The following is a 24,170-nucleotide window of genomic DNA, read 5'->3' as shown; positions in this document are numbered from 1 at the left end:
TGTTCAACACAACGATACCTTGAAAACCCTGGAGGTAGAGACTCTTCCAGGGTCAGCCCTGGCAGAGCCAGATAAGCAAGAACTACCACCTGTCTACAATTCCAGAGGTTTCTTGGTGCCTCTAATGGCAAAAATGCCTTTATTTTTTTTCCCTTGCTCATACTTTTTTTTTAACTTCTAAAGATTAGAAGTAAATTTAACTATTAAATTTGGAATAAACAGCTCTCGTATTTTCTGCCCCAGTTTCACATCTGTCTGGGCATGTTTGTATGAAAAAGCCTTCTAATGTCTGAAGCAAGTGTGACATTTAAGAAAATGTGAGAATGTTTTAGACATTCAAAGAGCTAGATTAAATCAGCATTTTCACTGCTAAGCAAAAATATACATTTGTATTTGAATGTAAGTTAAGATAAAGTTCATAGTAGAATTAAAACCAAAAAAGAAAAAAATGCCTTTTACTTGATAACTAGTTAATTAAGCAAAATACAGCTATAAAATGAAATATTATATAACTGTTTAAAAAGAATAAGGCTTTTAAGATAGATCTATTTGTTCTAGTTCATAATTGATAAGAACATATATCATATATAATATACATATATTTTAAGTTAAAGCAGGCCAGGCTTAGAACTGAGAATAGAAAACAATCTCTTTAAATAAAAAGGATATTCTGCTATGAATAATTTTCTTTTTGTAAGGAAATATAATGAACAGTTCCTCTTTGGGGAAAGGGACTAGGTATCAATACAGTTTAATTATTATTATTCTTTTTAAAAGTTTTATTAAAATATAAAAATATTTTTGGCTTGTGGAGGATCTTAGTTCTGTGACTGGGGATTGAACTCACACCTTTGACAGTTAAAGCTTGGAGTCCTAACCATTTGACTACCAGGGAATACCCTATTAATTATTATTCTTTAACCATGTACATGCATTTATTTAAAAACAATATTGATCAGACATCTGAGGAATTATAAGCACTTACATGTTTTTAGATTAGGTATGCTACAAATGCTTATGCGTTCATGTATTTTAATGTAAAATTTTAGACTTAAAGCTTTCAGTTGTATGTATAATTAACAATGCTAAAAACAAGGCTGTGGTAGTGTGTCAATAAGGTTGTTAACAACATGTTCTTTATCATTCTCCCATTCATTGAATGGGTTCCCCAATATGATTCAATCCTGGGTATTCTAAAAAGGTGTTGCCACTTCTAAAATGATTAATTTGTACGAGAAACAAACCAAAAAATTACCAGCAGCAACAGTCAGACTCCAGCCCTGGCCTCCATAACAGAAAAAGGAAGTGAGGCTGAGGGGGCACTCTGAAGAGCTTTTGAGGTGATCTAAAGATAAATAGGAAGTACCTTTTCTATCTTTCTATAGAGAATCAATGGTTTCTAACCTATAAGGTAAAAGAATCTAAAACATATACATATATATGTAAATAAGTAAGTGTTAGTCACTCAGTCGTGCCTGACTCTTTGTGATCCCATGGAATGCAGCCAACCAGGTTCCTCCATCCATGAGATTTTTCCAGGCAAGGATACTGGAGTGGGTTGCCGTTTCCTTCTCCAGGGGATCTTCCCAACCCAGGGATCGAACCAGGGTTTCCTGCACTGCAGGAAGATTCTTTATTGACTGAGCTACAAGAGAAGCCATATATAAAATATATATATATATATTTTTTTAAATATATTTTTATATGTAAAAAATATATAAATGAATTATTTTCCTGTACACCTAAAACTAATACATTGTAAATCAACTACAATAAAAAATCAATGGTTTCAGTATAAAACAAAAATGAACAAAATCTAATTGAATCACGAATGACACAAAGAGAAGTTATCTAGCATATAGATAGTGTGATAGCTGATACAAAATTATATTTACACCAAATCAGCAAACTTGGCCCTGTGTGGCTGTATATTTTACAGCTCTGAACAGATTCTTCCAGCAGTTGGCTCTGCTGAACATGGGAACACTGGTGGTGAGCTCCCTCTGCCCCTCTAGCTGTCTTCTCTGTTCCTCCTGCTCCTGCCTTGCTTCTAGATCATCCAAGGGCTGGCAACTCATTTTTGGCCACTTTTTGCAAAGGAATTAAAGAAACAGCCAGGAAGGACTCATGAAGGAAAAAGTCAGCAAGCCTAACTGTTGATTACTTTCTGCCTGCGAAGCATCTGCCCTGATTCTCTTTTGTTTGAAGTTTTGAATTCTTTGCATTATTAAGTGGGACATTTTTGAATCATTTATAAGCCAGTATCACATGGTCAGCCACTCAAATCTATATTATGGAACCAGATGGTTCTGGTGTATTCAAGAGTGCATTTTTCTTAAATGGAAACTGAATTTTTCAGATAATAATCATGGTCATTGAAAAAGCATTTACCCAGGAAAATGTAAGGAAAAATCAAAAGAAAATAAAAACAACTTACAATCCATCATTATCATTGTAAACCATTTTAACATCTTCTATCTATGTTTTAGACATTTTCATGGTTATGTAGTATATAAATGTATTTTATATGAAAATGTAACATCCTTTATGACTTTACACTATTTTCCTCTGGGGTTTCTTCATTTAATGATAAATATAGATTTATTATGACATCATCTTGAAGTCCTGCAAAATGTTTTTTTGTCTTACTGCAGTTCTGACTTCTGCTATGTGTATTATAAGTAGCTGTAGACATGCATTGGGCTTCCCTGGTAGCTCAGATGGTAAAGCATCTGCCTACAATGCGGGAGACCTGGGTTCGATCCCTGGGTCATATCCCGTTGTTACATTGCCTTTTGAATTCTCATGGATTTGAGTTCTTTATCTGCTTATTTTAACCTATATCTTCTGAATTCTGTAACTTTTTCTGCTTTTAACTCCTACTCACTTTTTCCTGCTGCTTTTATTTAAAATAAAATTACACTTGTTTGGGAAATAAGAGTAAACAGACTCTAAGTAAAGGCTTCTTTGAATCAGGTGTGAAAATTTCAGGGCAAAGATTTTGATAATTTGACTACTCAGTGACATTTCTGCCTTGCTTTCAAATTTTTCAGTGGATTTTAGAGAGGTTAAAGTTGTAAATAAATGTGATGTTACCTTAATTGCATGTTAGACAGATATACTGGATTTATGATTAGTTCTATTATTGTTCCCCAAAGCCCTTTTTATTTGTTATTATGTATTTTATTTTCACACTCACTTGAAAAAGTCAGCTCATTGAAACAGAAAATTAGTACTCACACGAACCATGAGACAAGTATCATGTCAAATTCAAATATTAAAATGCATAGTGTTGGTCAAATTGGCTTTAAATACTGAATAAGAGAAAAATGAAATAATCTGTTTTTGGTCTTATGAACACAATTAAATATTCACAGTATATCCTCAAACTAAAATTGCCTCACTGCCATATAGCTATTCAGTTTGACTTATTAGGAAGACTTGACTTGGTTCCTTTGATGGTTTCTTTCTCTGAATCCTTTAACTCCTCAAGCTCATTTCCTCATCTTAAAATTTGAAATAACAATTCCCATCTCACAGGCTGTGGTGAGGATCAAATGGAATAACATTTGTGAAACACTCTGTAGAAATATTATTGTTGTGGTTTAGTAACTAAGTTGTGTCTAGCTCTTTTGTGACCCCATGGTCTGTAGCCTGCCAGGCTCCTCTGTCCATGGGGTTTTCCATGCAAGAATACTGGAGTGGGTTGCCATTTCCTTCTCCAGCGAATCTTCCTGACCCATGGATCGAACCTGCATCTCCTGCTTGGAAGACAAATTCTTTACCACTGAGCTGCCTGGGAAGTGTAGAAATATTAAGTCATATATAAATTTAAGGTAATATTATTCTATGGTAAGTGGAAAAGACCATTCATCATTATGTATAGCAGAGTTATGCAAAACTTCAACATAAATCTGTGAATATAATAACTTTGGGAGAGGATGATAAATGAACTTGACACTTTGCTTAATTGGCACAGTTCAGAGCTTTAGAAATCTAAAATGTGTTTCCCATTTACCAGTGGCTTTCAGGATAACCTTGAACAAAATGAAATTTCCCATCGATGTTACAAAGTAGATGGTGATTTTATACTGAAATAATCTTAGGTTGGATAATTCAAAACTTCAGAAATTGATAGAATCTACAAGTTAGGTACATTGTAAAAATTTTTTTGTTTGACTTCCCAGTTTATCTGTGTACACAAGTATAGTTATGTTCATAAGTACGTGAAAGGAAAGAAAAAAAGAAAATTCAAATTTATTAGGGAATAATAATACTAGGCCTTATATTATTTTTGGAGCAGAGCAGAAGGGGAAAGGCACAACTGAGAGGGAAAACAAGGTGAGAACAGGCATGATATTCCTGTGTAAAGCAGCTTAGCGTGTAGTGGAAAAGACAAGAACGGTGGATTTAAGTTCCTTCCTCTTTTGCCTTGGCCACTTAGTGAACTTCCAAATATGAAATCAGTTTAGAAGTGGCCAGAGAAAAAGAGATAAAAAACCAAGTTTTGCAGGCAGCACCCCAATAAAGAAATTTACCCTAATAGCATAAAATTTGACCTTCTATAATCAAGTGATCTAATTATAGATTTCTAGGAATAAATGATTAAAATTCTCTTTATCTAGAAGAGAAATACAAAATTTGTATTTCTAAAGATAATTCTAAAGATGATAATTATTGAGTGCTTGCTATGTGCCAGGGGTTCTTAAGTGCCTGCTGTGTGTTGATTCCCTGAATGCTTTGTGGTAGGCAGAATAATGATCCTCTAAAGATGCCTGGGCTTCCCAGGTGGCGCTAGTGGCAAAGAACCCACCTGCCAATGTAGGAGACACGAGATGTGGGTTCCATCCCTGGGTTGGGAAGATTCCCTGGAGGAGGGCATGGCAACCCACTCCAGTATTCTTGCCTGGAGAATCACATGGACAGTGGAGCCTGGCAGGTTACTGTCCATAGGGTCAAAAAATGTCAGACACAACTGAAGCACCCTAGCACAATAATGTCCATAGCTTAGTCTCTGGACTCTGTGAATAAGTTATACTACATGGCAACAAGAACTTTGAGGATATGATTAAATTCAGAATTTTGAGATGAGGGAAAGTTGGCTGAATTACACAAGTGGAATCAATGTAAATCACAAGCGTTCTTGTAAGTGAAAGAGCGAGGCAGAAAGTCACTGTGAAGCACCTTGAGAAAGACCCAGCTGCTTCCAGCTTCAAAGTTGGAAGAAGAGAACAGCCTTTAGAAGCTATAAAGGGCAAGGAAATGGATTCTCCCCTAGAATCTCCATAAAGAAATACATCTTTATCCAAACCCTGATTTTAGCCCAGTAAAAGCCATGTTAGATTTCTGACCTGCTGAACTATAAGATGATAAATTTGCATTGCTTTAAGCCACTAATTTTACGATAATTTGTTATAGGAGCAATAGGAAACAAATAATATCCTCAAAGTTATTGTTGGGAGGCACAGTGCAAAATAGCCTTGAAGGAGAAGGTCTGTGGGAAAATAGCGAAGGGCCAGAAGTACCCAGGCATTATGTACTGATTGCTGAAGAACATTTCCTGCCTTTGGCTATGCTCAGCACCAAGATTTAACAATTAAACATTAAAGACGTTGCTTGAGAAAATGGGTCATGGATAAACACCCATTTAATGGGTCATTAAGAATGCACTGTTCCTTGAAGTATCTTTTACTGATTATATCTTAGCCTTGTACATGTTCTGCTGCCCGTATGCTCTAAGCTCTTTGTTCCTTGCTCCTATAAAAAGGCTTGACTACAGAAATAAACTTGTCAGTCCTTGCAGAGACTGTCCAAGTGTTGTTCTTTCAGGTTCACCGTTTCCAAGTCCCAGGGAAAAATCCCAAGTGGCACCCGAAACAGGGACTTGATAGGAAGACTGAACAAAGCGGCGAGCCCTACAGAAAGAGGTAAGCAGGATGGGACAACATAGCAGTAAGATTCCTTTCATTTCTATAATGCATCACTTTCTGAAACAAAATGGTATTAATATTTCAAGAGATCAGTTGAACGACTGCTATCATATTTTACTGGAACATAATCCGTGGTTCCCAGAGGAGGGGACACTCAATCTAGACATATAGAAAAGGGTTAAGAATAATGTTTTGCGAGCATATCAGCAAGGGTTACATGGTCACTCATACGGGCTGTCATAGAACAAATTGAAGGGCATAATGTTGATTTGGAAGTAGAGACTGTTCAGTCTTTATATGAATATGAGCTTAAGGAACAAGATATGCAAGGTGCTTTGAAATATAAGAATGTTATGCTCAATCAGACACAATCCTTGGAAAAACAGCTTGGGGACATATGTATACAGATCAGATCAGATCAGATCAGTCGCTCAGGATGTGTCAAAACTGAAGCCACTTAGAACGGAGGTCATTTCATTCAGCGAACAGCCCAAATCTGAAGTTTTTCCTTCTGCTCCGCCTGTAAAAGCAGTTGCTAACTTTGCTCATACTAATCATTTCACTCCTCCTCGGGAGATGCCTGCTTGCACTTTCGCTTTCCCAATACAGTTTAATCAGCCTGCCCAAGGCCAGAATGCTTGGGCTGGTTTAGATTTTGGTATGTTGTATAGCTTTAAGAAAGCATGCACTCTATATGGACCTACTTCTCCTTACTGTGTAGAATTCCTCAGAGGATGGGCTGATCATTGGATGCCATATGATTTTTTTCAAATAACAAAGATGGTTCTAAATCCTCAACAATTACTTCAGTGGCAAATATGGGTTAATGATGAGGCCCAACAAATGATGATTGATCAGCAATCTCACGGTAACCCTGCAAATTTAACCTATGATATACTTACTGGAATGAGAGCCATGGCCGATATGACTGCGCAATTAGCTAGTCTTACCCCTCAAATGTATTTCATTAAAGAAATTTCTTGCAGAGCATGGGCAAAGGTTGATAATATTAACTCTGATGGTTCATTTGTCAAGATTACCCAAGGACATGAGGAAGAATATTCCCAATTTATAGAAAAATTAAAGGATGCCATTGAAAAATCTATCAGAGATGAAACTTTACAAGATATTATTTTAAAACAACTTGTCTTTGAAAATGCTAATGAGGAATGTCAATCCGTGCTTAGACCAATTCGAGAAACCGGTTCTCTTATGGAGTATTTGAAAGCTTATAGAGATATCAGATCTGTGTCCCATAGAGCAAAATTAGCGACACTAGAAACGTTTAATGTGCAAAAGGCTGCCAATGCTAAATGTTTTAACTGCGAGAAGGCCAACCATATGAAAAAACAATGCCACATGCTAATGCAGACAGCTAAAAATAATAATACTTCTGAAAAAAAGACCCCCAAGAGTTTGCCAAAATGTAAAAGGGGATTCCATTGGTTGAATAAATGTCATTCCAAATTCGATAAGGATGGAAATGCATTGACACCAGAGGCACAACAAAAACAGGGAAACTAATAAAGGGGCTATCCTCTAGCCCCACTACAAAAGGAGGACCCAACATTATGACACGGCAAGCAGCTACATCTAAGAGTGTTTGCATTGATATACCTAGTCCTTATGATATGGAATTAATAGAATTATACAATCCTCATAAAATCCCCACTGGATATTATGGTCCGATCCCACCTGGAACAGTTAGACTAATTTTGGGACATAATAGCTGTATAATGAAAGGTTTAGTAGTATTGACTGGAGTTGTGGATGAAGATTATGAAGGAGAGATACATGTCATGATGGATGTCATAAAATTAGGAAATGTATATCTACAAAAAGGGGAACGCTTTGCACAATTATTACTTTTGCGATATGTCAAACCAATGAAGGCATCTGATAAAATTAGGCAGGGAGGTTTTGATAGCACCAATCTTACTGCCACACTATCTACCTTATTAAAGGAACATCAAAAACCTATGCTTACTCTAAAGATACAAAGAAAAAATTTCACAGATATGCTGGATACAGGAACCAACATTTCCATTATCAGAACTGAAGAATGACCCCTTGAATGGGGTAAGACTATGACTCCTTCCAGACTATTGGAAATAAATAAGGCTAATGCTACACAAACTTTCGTCAATACATTCTATTTACAAGCTTATGGTCCTAATCAAATTGTAGCTTATATCAAACCATATATTACCAATATCCCTATTAATTTATGGGGAAGGGATTTTCTTGAACAAACGAAAGCCACAATCTCTCTAAATGAGCCCTTTTAGTGGGGGCCATTGAGTTAACACTATTGCCTCTCGACTGGGAATCTAATGCCCCAATACGAACACCTCAATGGCCCCTAACTAAAGAAAAGTTGACAACTCTCACACAACTAATAGATGAGCAATTACAAAAGAATCATATAGAGCCTTCATTTTCCCCATAGAACTTTCTCATTTTTATAATAAAAAAGAAATCAGAAAAATGGCAAATATCGATAGATCTAAGAAATGTTAATAAAATATAATTCCTATGGGGCCATTACAACCTGGATTGCCCTCCCCTTCCATGGTACCGAAAGACTAATCTATAATTATTATTGATTTACAAGACTGCTTTTTTACTATACCCTTGCATCCTAAAGATAGAAAACGTTTTGCTTTTTCAGTTCCTTCTATAAATCACATGACTTTTGTTAAAAGATTTCAATGGAAGGTGCTACCTCAGGGAATGATGAACTCTCCTACCATTTGCCAATATCTCATATCTGTTTTATTACAACCTGTTAGAGATAAATATCCTACTGCTTTCATAATTCATTATATGGATGATATACTCCTGTCCATGGAATCTGAACTTTGTTTACAACAGTTATATGACGAAGTCACTACCACTCTTCAAAATCATGGCTTACTTGTTGTGCCAGATAAAATTCAATTGAAAGCACCCTTTAATTACTTGGGACATGTTATGGAAGAGTCTAAGATAAAACCTCAAAAAACTCAAATCTCTGTGCATTCTCTATGCACATTAAATGATTTTCAAAAATTGATAGGAGATATTAATTGGCTTTGGCCATCTATTGGCATTCCCACCTATGCATTACAAAATTTATTTAAAATTTTAGAGGGACCTCCTGACCCTAATAGTCCTAGACAGCTAACAAAAGAAGCGAAAGAAGAATTAAAATTTGTTGAAAAACACATTCAACCATCTTTCTCAACTCGGCTGGACCATGCCCAACCAGTCTATTTATATATATTTCCCACCAAACATTCACCTACTGCAATCATAGCTCAAAACAACCTGATAGAATGGGTATATCTACATACTAAACAATCAGAAAAAAAATCATATTATACATTGAGAAAATAGGGCAACTAATTGTATCAGGACGGAACCATATACAAACCTTAACTGGATATCATCCATATGCAATACATGTTCCCTTGACAAAAAAGGAACTACAAATTGCCTTACAGTATAATATAACCATGCAAATAGCATTAAGTGATTTTCAGAGTGTTATGTCATTCCATTTGCCAAAAGGAAAATTATGGAACTTCCTGCAATTCACTAAATTTATAGTAACTAATATTATTGCCTCCCAGCCTATTTCAAATGCACCTACCTATTTCATTGATGGCAACAAGAAAGGCATAGCTGGGATCGTTGGCCCTGATATCAAAGAGAAATTACCTACTACCTATTCTGCAGTACAAAGAGTTGAATTATATGCTTTATATGCTCTTTTGTCTCTTCAACCATTATCCTTCAATGTGTATACTGATTCCAAATACCTTGCTTCCCTTTTCCCTGATTTTGTTACCGCCTTTTTATACAACCTAGATGAAGAATTATATACTCTCTTTTCAAAAACTCAAGCCTTAATTCGATCACATAAGGAATCTTTGTTCATTGCACATATAGTGCTCATTCAGGTTTACCTGGCCCCCTGGCAGCAAGAAATGATGCTATTGATAGGTTCATAGCTCCTGTCTTTACGTCTGCTATGGACAAACACGCTAATCTTCATACCAATGCTAAAAGATTGCACTCTAAATACCATATTCCCCTCACTGAAGCAAGACATATCATTAAATCCTGTGACGTCTGCGCTTCTCTGTACTTATGTACCACAGTTTCAAGAGTTAATCCTCATGGGCAACAGCCTAACTCCCTTTGACTTCACTCATTGCTCCTTGGGAAAGTTTTCTTTGCTTTTTGTCTCAGTTGACACATTTTCAGGTTTTATACGGGCAATGCCTATCTCTTCAGAATCCAGTAAACACGCCATTTCCGCACTTTTACTCACCTTCCCTGTTATGGGAATACCTTCGGTCTTAAAAACAGATAATGGGCCTACATTTACCTCTCACTTATTTCATTCATTTCTAATGGAATGGAATATAACACACATCACGGGGATACCCTACAATCCCCAGGTTCAAGCAATTATCGAAAGAGCCCATCGTACTCTTAAAATTCATTTATTAAAACAGAAAGGGGGAATATTATGGAATACATAATATATATCTTATGTATATAAGATACACTTCTTATCCTATGAACCCTCAATTGTTATTATCTTTAACTCTTTATTCCTTAAATTTTTAAAATTTACTAAAAGATAGTTCTGATACTCATGCAGACAGACATTTTGCAGAGGAAAACAGTAAGAAACTCTTAGAAGCCAACACACCCAGTATGGTATAAACAGTTTAATCAATGGTTGCCAGGAATCTTACGACTCCTAGGCAGAGGTTACGGTCTTGTCGTTGCAGATGGAGAAGAAATCTGGGTTCCACTTTTCCATGTCTGTTACTGAGAAGGACCCCGAGACCAGACTCCCCCGACAGGTGACGCAGCTGACGCAAATGGCCTCGTCAATGACCGTAGAGAAGCTGAAGAGAAAACGTTAACATCTGAACCCCTACCGTAGGACCTTAACAATGGCATGTGTGGAAGATTCCTGCTGCACTGGAGCGCTTTGCCAATGTGTATGGGACTGCAAAAGCCTTAAAACCCTTAAAACTATACCTTTTTATATGATAGTACAGGTTATATCCAATCTTGTGTGCACCTCCCATACATGTTTATTGTAGGTAACTTCGATATAGATCTTTCTGCTAAGATTGTTAACTGTACAGCATGTGCCTTGTATACGTGTTTAAACCATACTATTTCATATCATTATGTCAACATTGCAATAGTCAAGCAAAGATCTGATTTGTGGCTTCCTGTTAACCTAACAGAACCATGGACCAACTCTGTATTTCTCTCAGTTTTGCTCAAATATGGCTTAAGGAGGTCAAAGCCCATAATAGGATGGATTATTGCTGGCATTCTTAGTCTAATATCTATTGTTACAGTAGGAACCCTGTCTGGTATGGCACTACACAATTCTATACAGATGTCTCTACTCAAGATTCTGTGCCTCCTACAACGGGGTCCAACTATCAGCTGCCATGCTTAAACTAAAAACAAAAGGAGGATATGTTGGGAGGCACAGTGCAAAATAGCCTTGAAGGAGAAGGTCCATGGGAAAATGGCGAAGGGCCAGAAGTACCTAGACATTATATACTGATTGCTGAAGAACATTTCCTGCCTTTGGCTATGCTCCAGTGCCAAGATTTAACAATTAAACATTAAAGACATTGCTTGAGAAAATGGGTCATGGATAAACACATAGGTCGTTAAGAATGCGCTGTTCCTTGAAGTATCTTTTACTGATTATATCTTAGCCTTGTACGTGTTCTGCTGCCCGTATGCTCTAAGCTCTTTGTTCCTTGCTCCTATAAAAAGGCTTGACTACAGAAATAAACTTGTCAGTCCTTGCAGAGACTGTCCAAGTGTTGTTCTTTCAGGTTTTCCGTTTCCAAGTCCCAGGGAAAAATCCCCACAGTTATCCTATGATGCAATTGCTATAATTATCTCTGGTTCACAGATGAGGAAACCAAAGGAGAGTTTCTCAATGTTACACAGCCATTAAGCAGTGAAGCTGGGATTTGAATCCAAGTAGCCTGGTTTCAGAGCCTGTGAGCTGGAAGCCTTCCTGTTTTCCTGCCTTTAGTCTTGGGGTTTCAATAAATTGCAACTCTAGAGTCATCTTGCCAGTACTTCCACCTGTAAGACTCTGGTGCAAGGTCTTACATGGACAGGCCTACTGCATAGTCCTGGAGGCAAGGCGCAATCTTCTAATGGCTCCAATGTTGGTGCCGCAAATAAGAACAACAAAGTCTGTTTCCAACCCAGTAGTGAAAAATACATCCCTGGAAGAGTGTCCACCCCAAATTCCTTAAGTAACCAGAAGCAGTACTTTCTGCCAGTGTTATATGTCATTAGGAAAGACGATTATCAATAGATCACATTGTGTTCACTGTAGCACTATTTACAATAGCCAAGAAAGCAACGTAAACGTCCATCAACATAGGAATGGATAAGGAAGATATAGGGTATTTATACAATGGAGTACTACTCAGCTATAAAAATGAATTAAATAACGCCATTTGCAGCAACATACATGGACGTAGAGTCTGTCATACTAAGTGAAGTAAGTCTTAAAGAGAAAGACAAATACCATATGATATCATTTTTAGGTGGAATCTAAAATATGACACAAATGAACCTATCCACAAAGCAGAAACAGACCCACAGACATGGAAAACAAACTTATGGTTACCAAAGGGAAGCAGGGAGGAATAAAAGAGGAACTTTGCATTAACAGGTATACAGCACTACATATAAAAAAGATAAACAACAAGAACCTTCTGTATAGCACAGAGAACTATACTCAATATCCTGGGATAAACCATAATGGAAAAGAATAAAAAAGGATATACATATGTGTGTGTATATATATATATATATATATATATATATATATATATATATAACTGGATCACTTTGCTGTACAGTAGAAATTAATACAGCCTTATAAATCAATTATACTTCAATAAAATAGAACAAACAAAAAATAGACCACAGTGCAAGTTTCATTAAACATTCCATTTGGGAAATACCTTAAGTGGGGAAATTTTAAAAAGAAAAAAAAGATTAATTTGGCTGTTGTAAAGATAGACATTCATAAAATTTGAAAATAGCAAATACAAAAAAGTTTAGAGTGAGTCTTTCATCAGAATTTGTAAGCTATTCCAAGAATGCTCCACATAGGTAGACATGGATTTTAGCTCTGTGTATAGTACTTAGAAAACAATTAAAAGCATCCACTGAATTAAATGAATATTAAGCAAATAAATATTAAAAAATATTTAATTAGCTTATGGACACGCACACGTTTCAAGATCCAACTATGAGCAAGCATGTCCTCAAATGTTCTGGAATATGTTTGGCCATTCTGACCACTTGAATTTATTATAAGGTGCTTCTTTGCCAGGTTAGGCAGTGCTGTCTGCCCTGTTCTCTGACTTCTGCTCATGACTTCAGTTTCCCAAAACAAAGGCAGCATAGCATTAGTGGTTAAAAGCCCTGGCTTTGGAATCTGTGCGATCTGGGTTTAATTCCAGTTCACCTGCTTATTACCCAGATGACTTCAGGCAAGTTATTCAGCCTCAGTGTCTTCATGTAAAAATGGGCCTAGTAACATTTGCTTTTTATGTGGTAGTGACTGGCCCACAAAAGCACTCAACAATGGTAGCTACATAAAATTCACATTATTACCATCACTGATTGGCTCTTGTCTCCGATGTTGCCCAGAAAGCACAGTGTCCAAGTTAGATGTACATCTTTTTATATCATCCTCAAAAACAGAAAAAAAAAAACCATTATAAACCATCTGAATCTTACAAGCATTTTACTTTAGTGAATCAGTTGAGAAGGCTTAAATTCATCCTCCTCTTTGTAGTAATTTTGAATTTTGAGAACTTAGGGAAAGAAGGAAAGATCTGTTAAACTCTAAGTGAAAAGATGGAGAGGAGGGATCGGTGGTTGCCACTGTAGTCAGTCTCATCTGAAACAGAGAAGGTAACTAACTTTTATTATGCATCTGCTGTGAGCCAAGTATGGCCTTCCCAGGTGGCTCAGTGCTAAAGAATCTGCCTGACAAGAAGGAGATATAAGTTCAGTCCCTGGGTTGAGAAGATCCCTTGGAGAAGGAAATGGCAACCCACTCCATTGTCTTTGCCTGTGAAATCCCATGGACAGAGGAGTCTGGTGGGCTATGGTCCATGGGGTTGCAAAGAGTTGGACACGACTTAGCAACTAAACAACAACAACGTGAGTCAAGTGCTTTACATACATTATCTCGTGACACTTTGGACGAGGTATGAAGACCATCATTTTAGAGATGAGGGAAATGAATCACAGAAAGGACAAGGTAACCTGTTCAAGGTCACAGGGGGCCAATTGGGATTCAAACTTTGTATACCATATTGCCACTCAATGAAAACTGTTTTTCAGTAAATACAGTCCTGACTGATGGCACATAATTCAGGCAGAAAATTCATGTTATTTACTGAGAATGAGTAATGATTTATACTGAAAAAGGTTATAGAGTGGCAAGTGGTACATGGACATAATTTCTGCAATTATCCTGTCTTACTGCAAAATGATTGCTCTTGACCACATAATCAGTACATCCTTGGCTGAGTAAAGAAAGTGCCTTCAGTTAACTAGTTGCTGCCCAGTATGCTACTTTGAAGACAGAGTACATGCACAGAGGCGCAGCATAAATAGGCATGTTTTTAAATGAAAGCTTTCCTGTGGGCCGGTCATTCACCCCATCTAGGAATATTACACTTCTAAGATCAAGGAGTCACTAAGATTCAGTACTGGGGCTAAAATGCCTAACAACATCTAATGATCGATTTTTAGATTTATTTATTTTCATTTTTTCTTTTATTTTATTTAGTGGAGTATAGTTGCTTTACAATATTGTGTTAGTTTCTGCTGTACAGCAAAGTGAATCAGCTATACATATACATATATCTGCTTCCTCTTTAACCTCCTTCTCATCCCCACCCCCATCCTACTCATCTGGGTCATCATAGAGCGTGTAGCTGAGCTCCCTGTGCTATGCAGCAGCTTCCTACCAGCTCTCTATTTTACACATGGTAGTGCATATATGTCAATGCTAGTCTTTCAATTCATCCCAACCTCCCCTTCTGTAGGTTTGTTTTAGTTTTAGAGTAAGACAAACTACCAGCTACATTCTCAGATCCTCTTGAAGAGGAAATCTACTTGCCTATAGGATGTCACACATAACCTTGGTCAGGTAAAATACTTCAAATTAATTATTGAAAATTTTCATTGCTTTCCCTTCCTAAAAAGTGATTTGTCAAGGATGCTTTGGCAGAAGACTACAAATAAAACCAAAGGAATTCATTTGGTGATAGTATGACATTACTGATTGTGATTACTATGTCCATGATTTAATTCTTTTCCATTTCGTACTGACTTTAGTTAACCAAGACTGCCAGGTATGGTCTCCATACTGACTTACCATTGTCTTCTGCTGAGAAGTAGAAGATGTCTTTAGTTGCCTTGCTGCCTTCATTCAAGATGTAGTAGATCCTCATCTCATCAATGTCATCTAGCAAAAGAGCAAGCATCATACACATATCAAGTTGGCACAGAGAAAATGAGTATGATAAGAACTTCAGTGTTTTTTATAGGGCATGAAAATACTACAATTAGTAAATTTAAAAATGATTAAATGAACACAAATCTAACTTTATAAAAAATAATGAGGTTAATAAGAATTTAACTTTTTCTTAAAGTTGCAATAGCAAAAAAATGGAACCTTATAATTTAAAATTCTGTAACTGTGCTACTCCGTGTATGATCTCTGGGATGATGAGGTGGGCATCCAAGAAGGATGCCCAGGTTCCACCTATGCACACTTCACAACACCATGGTCCTCTACAGGCAGCTTAATCCAGCTGGTGTTAGGTCTTCTATCCAAGGTTGAAACACTCAGATACTCACAAACTATTTGTTGAAAGGAATTTAAACAAGAATAACTATTGCATCCTCAGTAAGAAGGAAATAAGAATAAAATCATGATGTGTTTCTATTGCCCATTCTCTTGGATATTTGAGAATGTGTCAGTTGGGTCTATAATTGTGTTTTTGTATTGCTAATACTAGTATTTTCAAGACAATTTGCATTTTGGGGTATTCATTTGCAAGAACAATTTTTATAGAACCTGATATGATTTCACTTGGTTTAGAAGCAATTCTGAAAATGTAAAGAAACTGTTTTTTAAACAACCTTCTTTAGTTTTACTCTAAAATTGCATCCAGCTTTATGCATATCGGATGTGTAAAATTCCATGTATCTCTTCACATCTCATGCATAGAGCTACATGAAAAAGTTTTATGACTATGTGAAGAGCAGTCAAAGGTACCAGTATCATCACTTGGGAAGCCAGCAGGACCAGCCTTTAGCTCACCATTAGTAGTAACAACAAATATAAAAGAAAAATGATCATTAAAACATATACTCCCATAGTTAGGCAAACTTCTGTGCCTGCGTGCGTGTTAAGCTGCTCAGTCCTGTCAGCCTCTTTGCTATGGACTATAGCCTGCCAAGCCTCTCTGCCCATGGGATTTCCCAGGCAGAATACTGGGTTGCCATTTCCTTCTCCAGGGGATTTTTGTTACCCAGGGATAAACCCATGTCTCCTGTGTCTCCTGCATTGCAAGTGACCCTAGGCAAACTTAGTTCTATGCATTTTCTAGATACAGAAATTGAATTTGAATAGTACAATAAAATGTGCAGTGTAATTTTTATATCTGAAATCAAGACACCAAACCACTACCTTCAGAAATCCAGACTTACTGGTAAACTATGCAATGATTCCTAGGTATGTCATTCTTTACTTAACATTCAAACTTAAACTGATCTTTTCAACATCATTGTAATCTTATAATATTTCAGAAGCAGAAGCTGTCCACCTGTATTTGGCAGTTTTAATGTGTAACTACAAACCTGATTGAATGTCTGAGAGCTCCAGTTTAAAGAGCAGGCTGAGGAAACGGCTGATAATGGATTTGTTGCTTTGTTTGTTAATTTCTCATTCCACTGTATTTCATTAGAATTAGAATCTTTCTGCTAAAGGACTGAGGTCAGGACAATTTCATGCAGAGCTGGGAGATCTTATCTACTTACGGAGCAGGACAAAGGCATCAGGGGACACTGTGTACTAACCTTGTGTAAAAACTTGCGTACTCTCATTTCCAAGGCCAGTGTTGATAATGAAGCCATGCACCGGTCCTCTGGTTACTTTATACTTCTGGAGCCTGTGGGAACTGTCCTAATCCTCTGTCTTGAGAGACCTGCTGGTAATCAGGAAGCCCACATGTCAAGGGTGAAGGTGTTCCAAGGCCAGGGCATCTCTGTTAAAGGCAGTCTGGGAGAACCTGTTGTCTAGGGAGTTTCTTACGTGAATCCACATTACCTGAGGTCTGTGTGTCTCCACAGCAGTGTTTGGGAACACATAGAAATCAGCATGAGTGCCATCTGTCACAGTCAAGGAGAAACTGTCTTCAGCTATCGCACTGCCATCGTGCCAGTAGCAAACCAAGTTCTCGTTCAGGTCCCGCTGGGTGAAGGTGGTCACAGGACGACTGCCATTATACAAAATCCTGCCATGGATGGGGACCTGGGTGATGGTAAAGAGAAGGAGATCATCTGGGGTATCCTTGTCTTCTGCTGCCAACTCAAAGGGAATGATGCATTTTCTTTCCCCTTCTTGCAGTATCAGTTAATGGATGGTCATGATAGGTTTCTTATTATTCACACCCGTGATGAAGATCCTGAAGGTTTGAAACACGGGATTATGTTCATCAGTCTCTTGAAACTCAAAGCTGTCCATCTTTATCTCATCATCTGAAGTGCGAACATAGACTATCTTGTTGCCAGCCAACTGCCACTGAGTTAAAGAGGTAATGGGCTCCCCAGGGTGGTCAGAGATTTCCAAATGCCTCAGGCTAGGAGCCCTTGTGATGCTGAAGTGCAGCTGTTCATCAAAGATGTTGACGTCATTGGTGCTAAGCAGATCCATGGTGACGGTCACTCTGTCACCTTCTGTGAAGGTGACGCCTTTGCTAACCACCTCAGGTAAGAAGACCCTGTTTAAGCTGCCAGTGGTGATGTTGAAATAGCAGTCTAGCAAAGGGTTAATCCCATCAGTCACACCAAACTTGATAAGGTCATGAAGTCCTTGGCTTGTGTGGGTGTAACAGATGAAGCCTTGGTCAATCTCACCCTGGGTAAAGTTCATTCCCAAGGTGAGGTTGTTCCTCACCTCCCCTCTGGGTTTTCTCAGTCGCTGTAGAAGCCCTTTTTGAGGCCCAGAGCGGAGGATAAAACTGAGGCTCTTATCATCTGAGTCAAGATCTGTGGCTTTGAGGACCCGATTGGTGATGACCTCAGTGTGTCCAGTCTCTACTTCGAGCCCATTGTTGATGGTCAGCTGAGGGGTTTCGTCGTCCACCAGGATCACCACAATGGGTACCGTCCTGTGGGTGGCGTGCTTGCCGTCACTCAGCCAGACCTCAAAACTGTCCTCTGTGGTCTCAGAGTCATCGTGCTCATACACAATGGTGGAGGCTTCCTGAATCTCCTGTAAGGTGAAGCTACAGATGGGCTGGCTCTCTGTGGCCAGCTGTTGTATGATTCGCCCATGCCGAGGGAGGGCTGTGAGCTGAAAGTGAAGCTCATTTGGTGGCAGGTCAGTATCGGCTCCATTGAGCAGTGGGGTGTCTATGACGATGCTCATTTCCTCTAGTACCACAAACTCATGGGCAAAAAGTTCAGGCTGCTCATCATTGGTGGGTAAGATCATTATAGGAAAGAAGACATTTGGGGAGAAGTTGATGCCATCAGAGCAATAAAAGGTGAATTGATCTTTTTGTGGTTCTACTCCCTTGTGGATACTCTGTACCTAGTTGATATGTCTTAGCTGGACATCTCTGATAGAGAAAGCGCTGATGGGATAACCAGCTCGGGTCTCTTCTGATCCAGGAGCTGGTGTCATATTTTCCAGGTAGCCAGAGACTGGCTGACCAGTTACTGTGCAGAGAATTTCATCTTGGGGAGATGCTACATCTTCAATGCTGAGATGTTGTAAGGTCAAGGCACCCTTCCCACCTTCATGGACAACGTAAGGCTCCCTGACCAAGACCTTGGGAGCCATGTTGTTGACGGGCAGCACCAGCACTTGAACCTGTACTTCTTCCACTGTGCTGTCTCCCATCATCCGCTGATGAGATCCTTGGAGAAGGCAAGCCTGAAGGCATCAGGCTGCTTCTGGAATCCAACTTCACCTCCCGTGTGGACATAGACTACTGTCCCACTGATGAGGTCCTCTTGGGTGAACTGTTCTGTGGGTAAACCATTCACCAGAATAATGCCCAATTTGGGGTTGTCTTCCACAGTGAAAGAGAGCATCAAGTTGCCTGTGTCCTTTAGACCATGGATGATGTCCATGGTGATCTCAGTGGCTGTATTTTCTAGTACATCTATGGACACATCTAATAATGCACTACCTATAATAGAGGTCCTGGGACTTTTGTCAGCTGCTGCAGGATGCACAGACATATGGACAGTGATGGGTTTGTGATGCACCTTGTCACTTACCTCCAGATGGAAGGTATCACTAGTCGCCTGGTTTCTGTGGTTCTGATAAGAGATACTCCCATTAACAATATCAGCTTGGGTGAAATATTCCCCTGGGACCACACATTTTTTTTAAGTACTGCAAATGTCCATGTTGGGGACCCCAAACTAATATGAAGACAATCTGGTCGATGTCTGTGTCAGGGTCTGAAACATGCAGCTCATTACTGCTGAGGCTGAAACTCTCTCCTAAGACAGTAAAGCCTCTGTTGGTGACTTGGGGAGGCTGGTTGTCCACAGGCCTCAGGAATAATGTGAATGTGCCAGGTACACTATTGCCTGCAGCATCCTCCACCTGGTAGGTGAACTGCACGATCCGCGGTACAATTCCCAGCTTCTCCCAGAGGGGCTGGTAGGCAACTTCATGGTGATTTACCTGGGCCTGGGTGAAGTGCACAGTGGGTGTGTCTGGTGAATCAGTGAGCACAATGTCTCCAGCCCGGACTTGGTGGTTGTCATCTGTGTCAGTTGGAGGCATCAGCAGGGTGTACCACAGGTGCTGGTCGTCTGAGTCCTGGTCAATATATTGGAGGAATTTCTTCTGGAAGTGAGTGAGTTGGTATTGCTGCATGGTCATTTCTAGGGTAGTTCCTGGAAACAGCTCTGGACTCTGCAGATCCACTGGTTGGACTCTGATGGTCAAGAAATGTTGCTTGGATAGATTGGGTGGGTCATGGTCATCCTGCACATGGAAAGTTATCTGGGCCATTATGGATTGAGGGCCAAGGGGTCCAAGATGGTGGTAGAAGAGTCTCCCTTCCACTATGTCTTGTCGAAGCTACTCAGTCACCACCTTCTCATAAAGTCCTCCCTTTCCCACATAATACCAGCCTTCATCTTCAGGAGCCCGAGGTGGTTCCGACTGCCACAGCAGCATCTCCTCCAGATGCTGCTTTGAGTTGAAGGAACTGGGAGCCAGATCCCCCCTTCGTTCTTCCTCTTCTCCTTCCAGAGGCTGGTCCTCCAGCACAAAATGGATGGTCAGGTCCTCAGAGTCAATATCCATTGCACTCAGGACAAATGGGGAGATCTGGACTGCCTGCCCTTCTGTCACCGCGAGCCCGGTGTCGGCAGTGACCATTGGTGGTTCATCATCAACAGGGATGACGGCGAGAGGGAAGAGGAATCCACCTGGTGGCGCCCATCCTCCATCCGGAAGAAGATGTTGTCACTGTAGGTGTTGCTGCCATCATGCTGGTATGCCACTCGCCCTGCTGCCAGGTCCATTGGTGTGAAATGCTTGCACCCTGCTGGCGCCCCAAGCACGACCAGCTGCCCATGTCTCAAGCCCCTGATGGCAGCCACTTTCACCTCTCCCAGGTGATCACTATCACTGATCTGAAGGCTGTTGGGGCTGGAGAGGGGCCTTGACTGACCTTCAAAAAGTAGTAGTCCCTGGTCATAGGTAGCCACCGGGGCCAGGGTGTTCAGGGGTTTCACGACCACCATAAAGGCAAAGGGGTCTGAGGTGGCACCATCTGCGTCCACCACCTCCGTCTCCAGTTGGAAGAGGTGCTCCACATCCGATTTCTCCGTAGGGGGCTGATAAGCAATTTTCAGTTCCCGCAGCTCCCGCTGGCTGAAGGACACTGAAAGGCCCAGGGGGTCGTCAGTGCTGACCACGTAGCCCTGGTGCCCCGGCGTGGTGATGGGAGCATTGAGAATGTTGAAGACCGGGTCATCGGCATTAGACTCCTTGTCCTCTGCAGCCAGGACATCGGGCGTCAGGGCTGTCAGCAGGAACTGATGGACCTCCAGCATCATCGGAGCTGCGAGGCTGGGCCTGGGCGCCGTGTTCTCGGATCCCTGAAGGATCCTCACCAGAAGCTGGAAATGTTCTCGGAGCAGCAACTCCTCTGACTCAGCTCCTGGGTCCCCTGGCCCTAGCAGCTCCGCCACTATGGGCACATAGTCCCGGTTGGGCGAGGGGGTGGTGGAGGTGTGCTGGTAGTGCACCCCAGCCCGGATAAAAGCCTCACAGTCTATGGCCTTGGCCCTGGGGAGAGGGGTCCCCGCGGCATCCGCCAAACGCCCATACTTGGGCAGTGGGCCACCCTCGGGGGGAACAGGGGTGAGCCGGCACCTGCGGGTGGCGGCGGTCCCGGGCTCCGGGGAAGCAAAGGCCAGCACTCTCCTGTCAATGGCGTGGCTCCAGCCGCGCAGCTCCTCCACCGCCAAAGGCCGTTTGCGCGTCACCAGCTTCAGCCGGTGGAAGACCACGTCCACCGCGAGCATGAAGGCCAGCGCGAGCGTGGAAGTCGCGGCGTCGTAGCGCAGCTGCAGCCTCACCCGCGCGCGTCCGGGGCTGCGGGCGCCCCAGTGAGTGTGCCGGACCTGGCGGGGCCCGAAGGCGCAGGGAAGCGGCGCGGGGAGAGCGCGCCGTGGCGCAGCGGCAGGCGTCCAACACTGTCACCTCGCACCGGTCCCCGGCTGCACTCGAATCACCAGGTCTTGGAGCGGGTCGAGCCAAAGCGAGCGGCCCACGGGTACCCGGAGCCCGGGGTTGGTAAGGAGGATGCTGGGCCATCGCGAATGAGGCGGCCGAGGGCGCCCCAGGTGGGCAGGTAGGGCACCAGAGGGGGCTCAGCCTCAGGCGAGGGTGTCTGTCCCTGTAGGGCAGAGCAGCTCAGGAGCAGATAGGCGAGCGCAGCGGCAAGCTGCCGGGGCGTCCCAGCAGGGCGCGGAGAAATGCCAGCCATGGGACCTTGGCTGCCTGGAGGGTATCCTGTCTGCAGAGTGGCCCGTTCAGCAGCAGGTGCAGGCGGTGGAGACGGTGGTTGCTGTCCACTCTGGAGCGGGTGAGCGGACTCAACAAGAGCCAGGGGCTGCGCTTCAGCTGCGGCAGGTAAAAGCAGCGCGGGGTGGATAGGGGAGTGCTGGTGGGAAGGGGGGTAAGGGGCGCAGCCACCTCCGCCCCTCCCCCTCTCCAGGCTGTCCACTGCAGGCACCAGGCGTTGTCCAGTTGTCCCAGCGCGCGGATACCTAGGAGCTTGCGGGAGCACTCCCCTCTGCCCGTTGGTACTTTTACCCAGGGTATCTTACCGACCTTCGAGCCTGAAGGGGTGGCGGGGCACCGTGCAACCCTGGGCTGCCTGCCTCGGACCAGTCGGTCTGGATACTCTCCTTCCTGGGCGGCTCAACGGGATTGTCCTTCAGGGCCCGAGACGGTGACCATTGCCGGGTCAGTTCTGCTCGTGTGAGACACTGCGCTCCAGCGGTCCATTCATCCAGGCAACTGTCTTTCTGAGAGTAGGGAGAAATCCCATTCCTCTTCCTTACCGCTGACAAGAGTGCATTTTCCAGCCAAAATTGAGTCTCACTTCGGACATGAAAGGTGCTAGAGGGAGCTATTTTGCAAATAGGATTTTCTAGCTGTCTGCCTGATAAAGCAGCTTATTCCAGATCCTGTGATTCCTTGCTTACAAAATAACCCAGACATTTCTCCTTCTCAGTTTTGGGGGGAAGAGCACTAGCATTCAGACTGGTGAACTTGAACAGCTTTTGTTTCTAGTCAGTGGGTCTCACATACCACACAGCTGGATGGACAGAATGGCTTTTATTTTCTTAGAGCGTGATTTCCATATCTGATCAACAGTGACTGCCTGTGAGTTTATTAGATATGCTTTTTCCTAATTACTTTCTTTGTAGAAAAATATATCGGTAGCCAGAGGGGAGGATGTCAAGAGAAACAGTAACAGAGAAAATACCACAGTTACTTGGATCAATTTCTGTGAATTAACCTATTTAACATCTCTAATGGAATTTGGCTTTCACATCTGGGATGCCTACCCTCCCTGGTGTGGGGTTAGGTTCTTAGCCTCATACTCATGTTTTAAATATCAGTGGTGTCCATTTAGCCACAGTGTGGAGTAATTTCTTCCTATAAATAAAATGGTAGTTACTGTGATTTTTAGAAAGCAATTAATGTAAATGTGAGAGAGACCTATTGATGATGGAGAAATAGATGCATCTAAAACTGTACTGATAAAAATGGCTTTAAGGGGAATATAAATCTGTAGAATGTTATTCTTAAAGTATTCTTTTGATTTTTTTTTACAATATTTTTTAAAGCCTGTTTTATTCACTTGAGCAGCAGCAACAACAACTGACTGACTCCCAGAGCAGGAATAAACTGCTAGTGGATTGAAATAGTTAATTTCCTCCCTAAATATTTCATTTAACCAACCAGTGACATGCTATGGGTCTATATAACCCACCAAAGTAGAATACTACTTAACACACAGAACATTAAGAGATGGTAAATTTGAAACAATATATATTAGCCTAATTATGCAGAGCTTCTCTGGTGTGTCTGGAAAGTATTTATTAAGAAAATTGAAACATGGGTCAAATTTCACTGTAAATGAAAGAGGCATTATATTTTATGAAACTCCTACCTTGTCCAAATTTTTTTAAAATAATAAAACTCTCATTTGTCTCCATATATTAAATTTTACCAAGTGCATGTTCTTGTGTGAGTGTAATTTTGGTTCCCTTTCAAGCGTCACTCAATCTGGGCAACTATCTTGCTCATGTGCTATTATCATTATAGGCAGAGATGAGGAGGGCAGTTGAGCTGACAGTCAAACTATGTTG

The 24,170-nt window shown here is 41.1% G+C and overlaps 1 protein-coding gene across 1 annotated transcript in view; it reads right to left on the bottom strand.

Annotated features, from left to right (window-relative positions):
- Positions 1-22,530, bottom strand: part of LOC133228560 (FRAS1-related extracellular matrix protein 3-like) — a 107,581-nt gene extending 85,051 nt beyond the window's left edge. The window contains 9 exon segments of the mRNA XM_061384101.1: positions 15,394-15,483; positions 17,103-19,166; positions 19,169-19,646; positions 19,648-20,702; positions 20,705-21,934; positions 21,937-21,972; positions 21,975-22,001; positions 22,004-22,093; positions 22,096-22,530. Coding sequence (XP_061240085.1) covers positions 15,394-15,483; positions 17,103-19,166; positions 19,169-19,646; positions 19,648-20,702; positions 20,705-21,934; positions 21,937-21,972; positions 21,975-22,001; positions 22,004-22,093; positions 22,096-22,273 — 5,248 coding nt within the window. The 5' untranslated portion in view covers positions 22,274-22,530.
- Positions 22,531-24,170: the final 1,640 nt, after the last annotated feature.

Source organism: Bos javanicus, chromosome 17 (genome assembly GCF_032452875.1).
Source record: "Bos javanicus breed banteng chromosome 17, ARS-OSU_banteng_1.0, whole genome shotgun sequence".
NCBI lineage: Eukaryota > Metazoa > Chordata > Mammalia > Artiodactyla > Bovidae > Bos > Bos javanicus.
The sequence above is the reverse complement of the archived record's forward strand: the minus strand, read 5'-3'. Positions and strand labels throughout refer to the sequence as shown.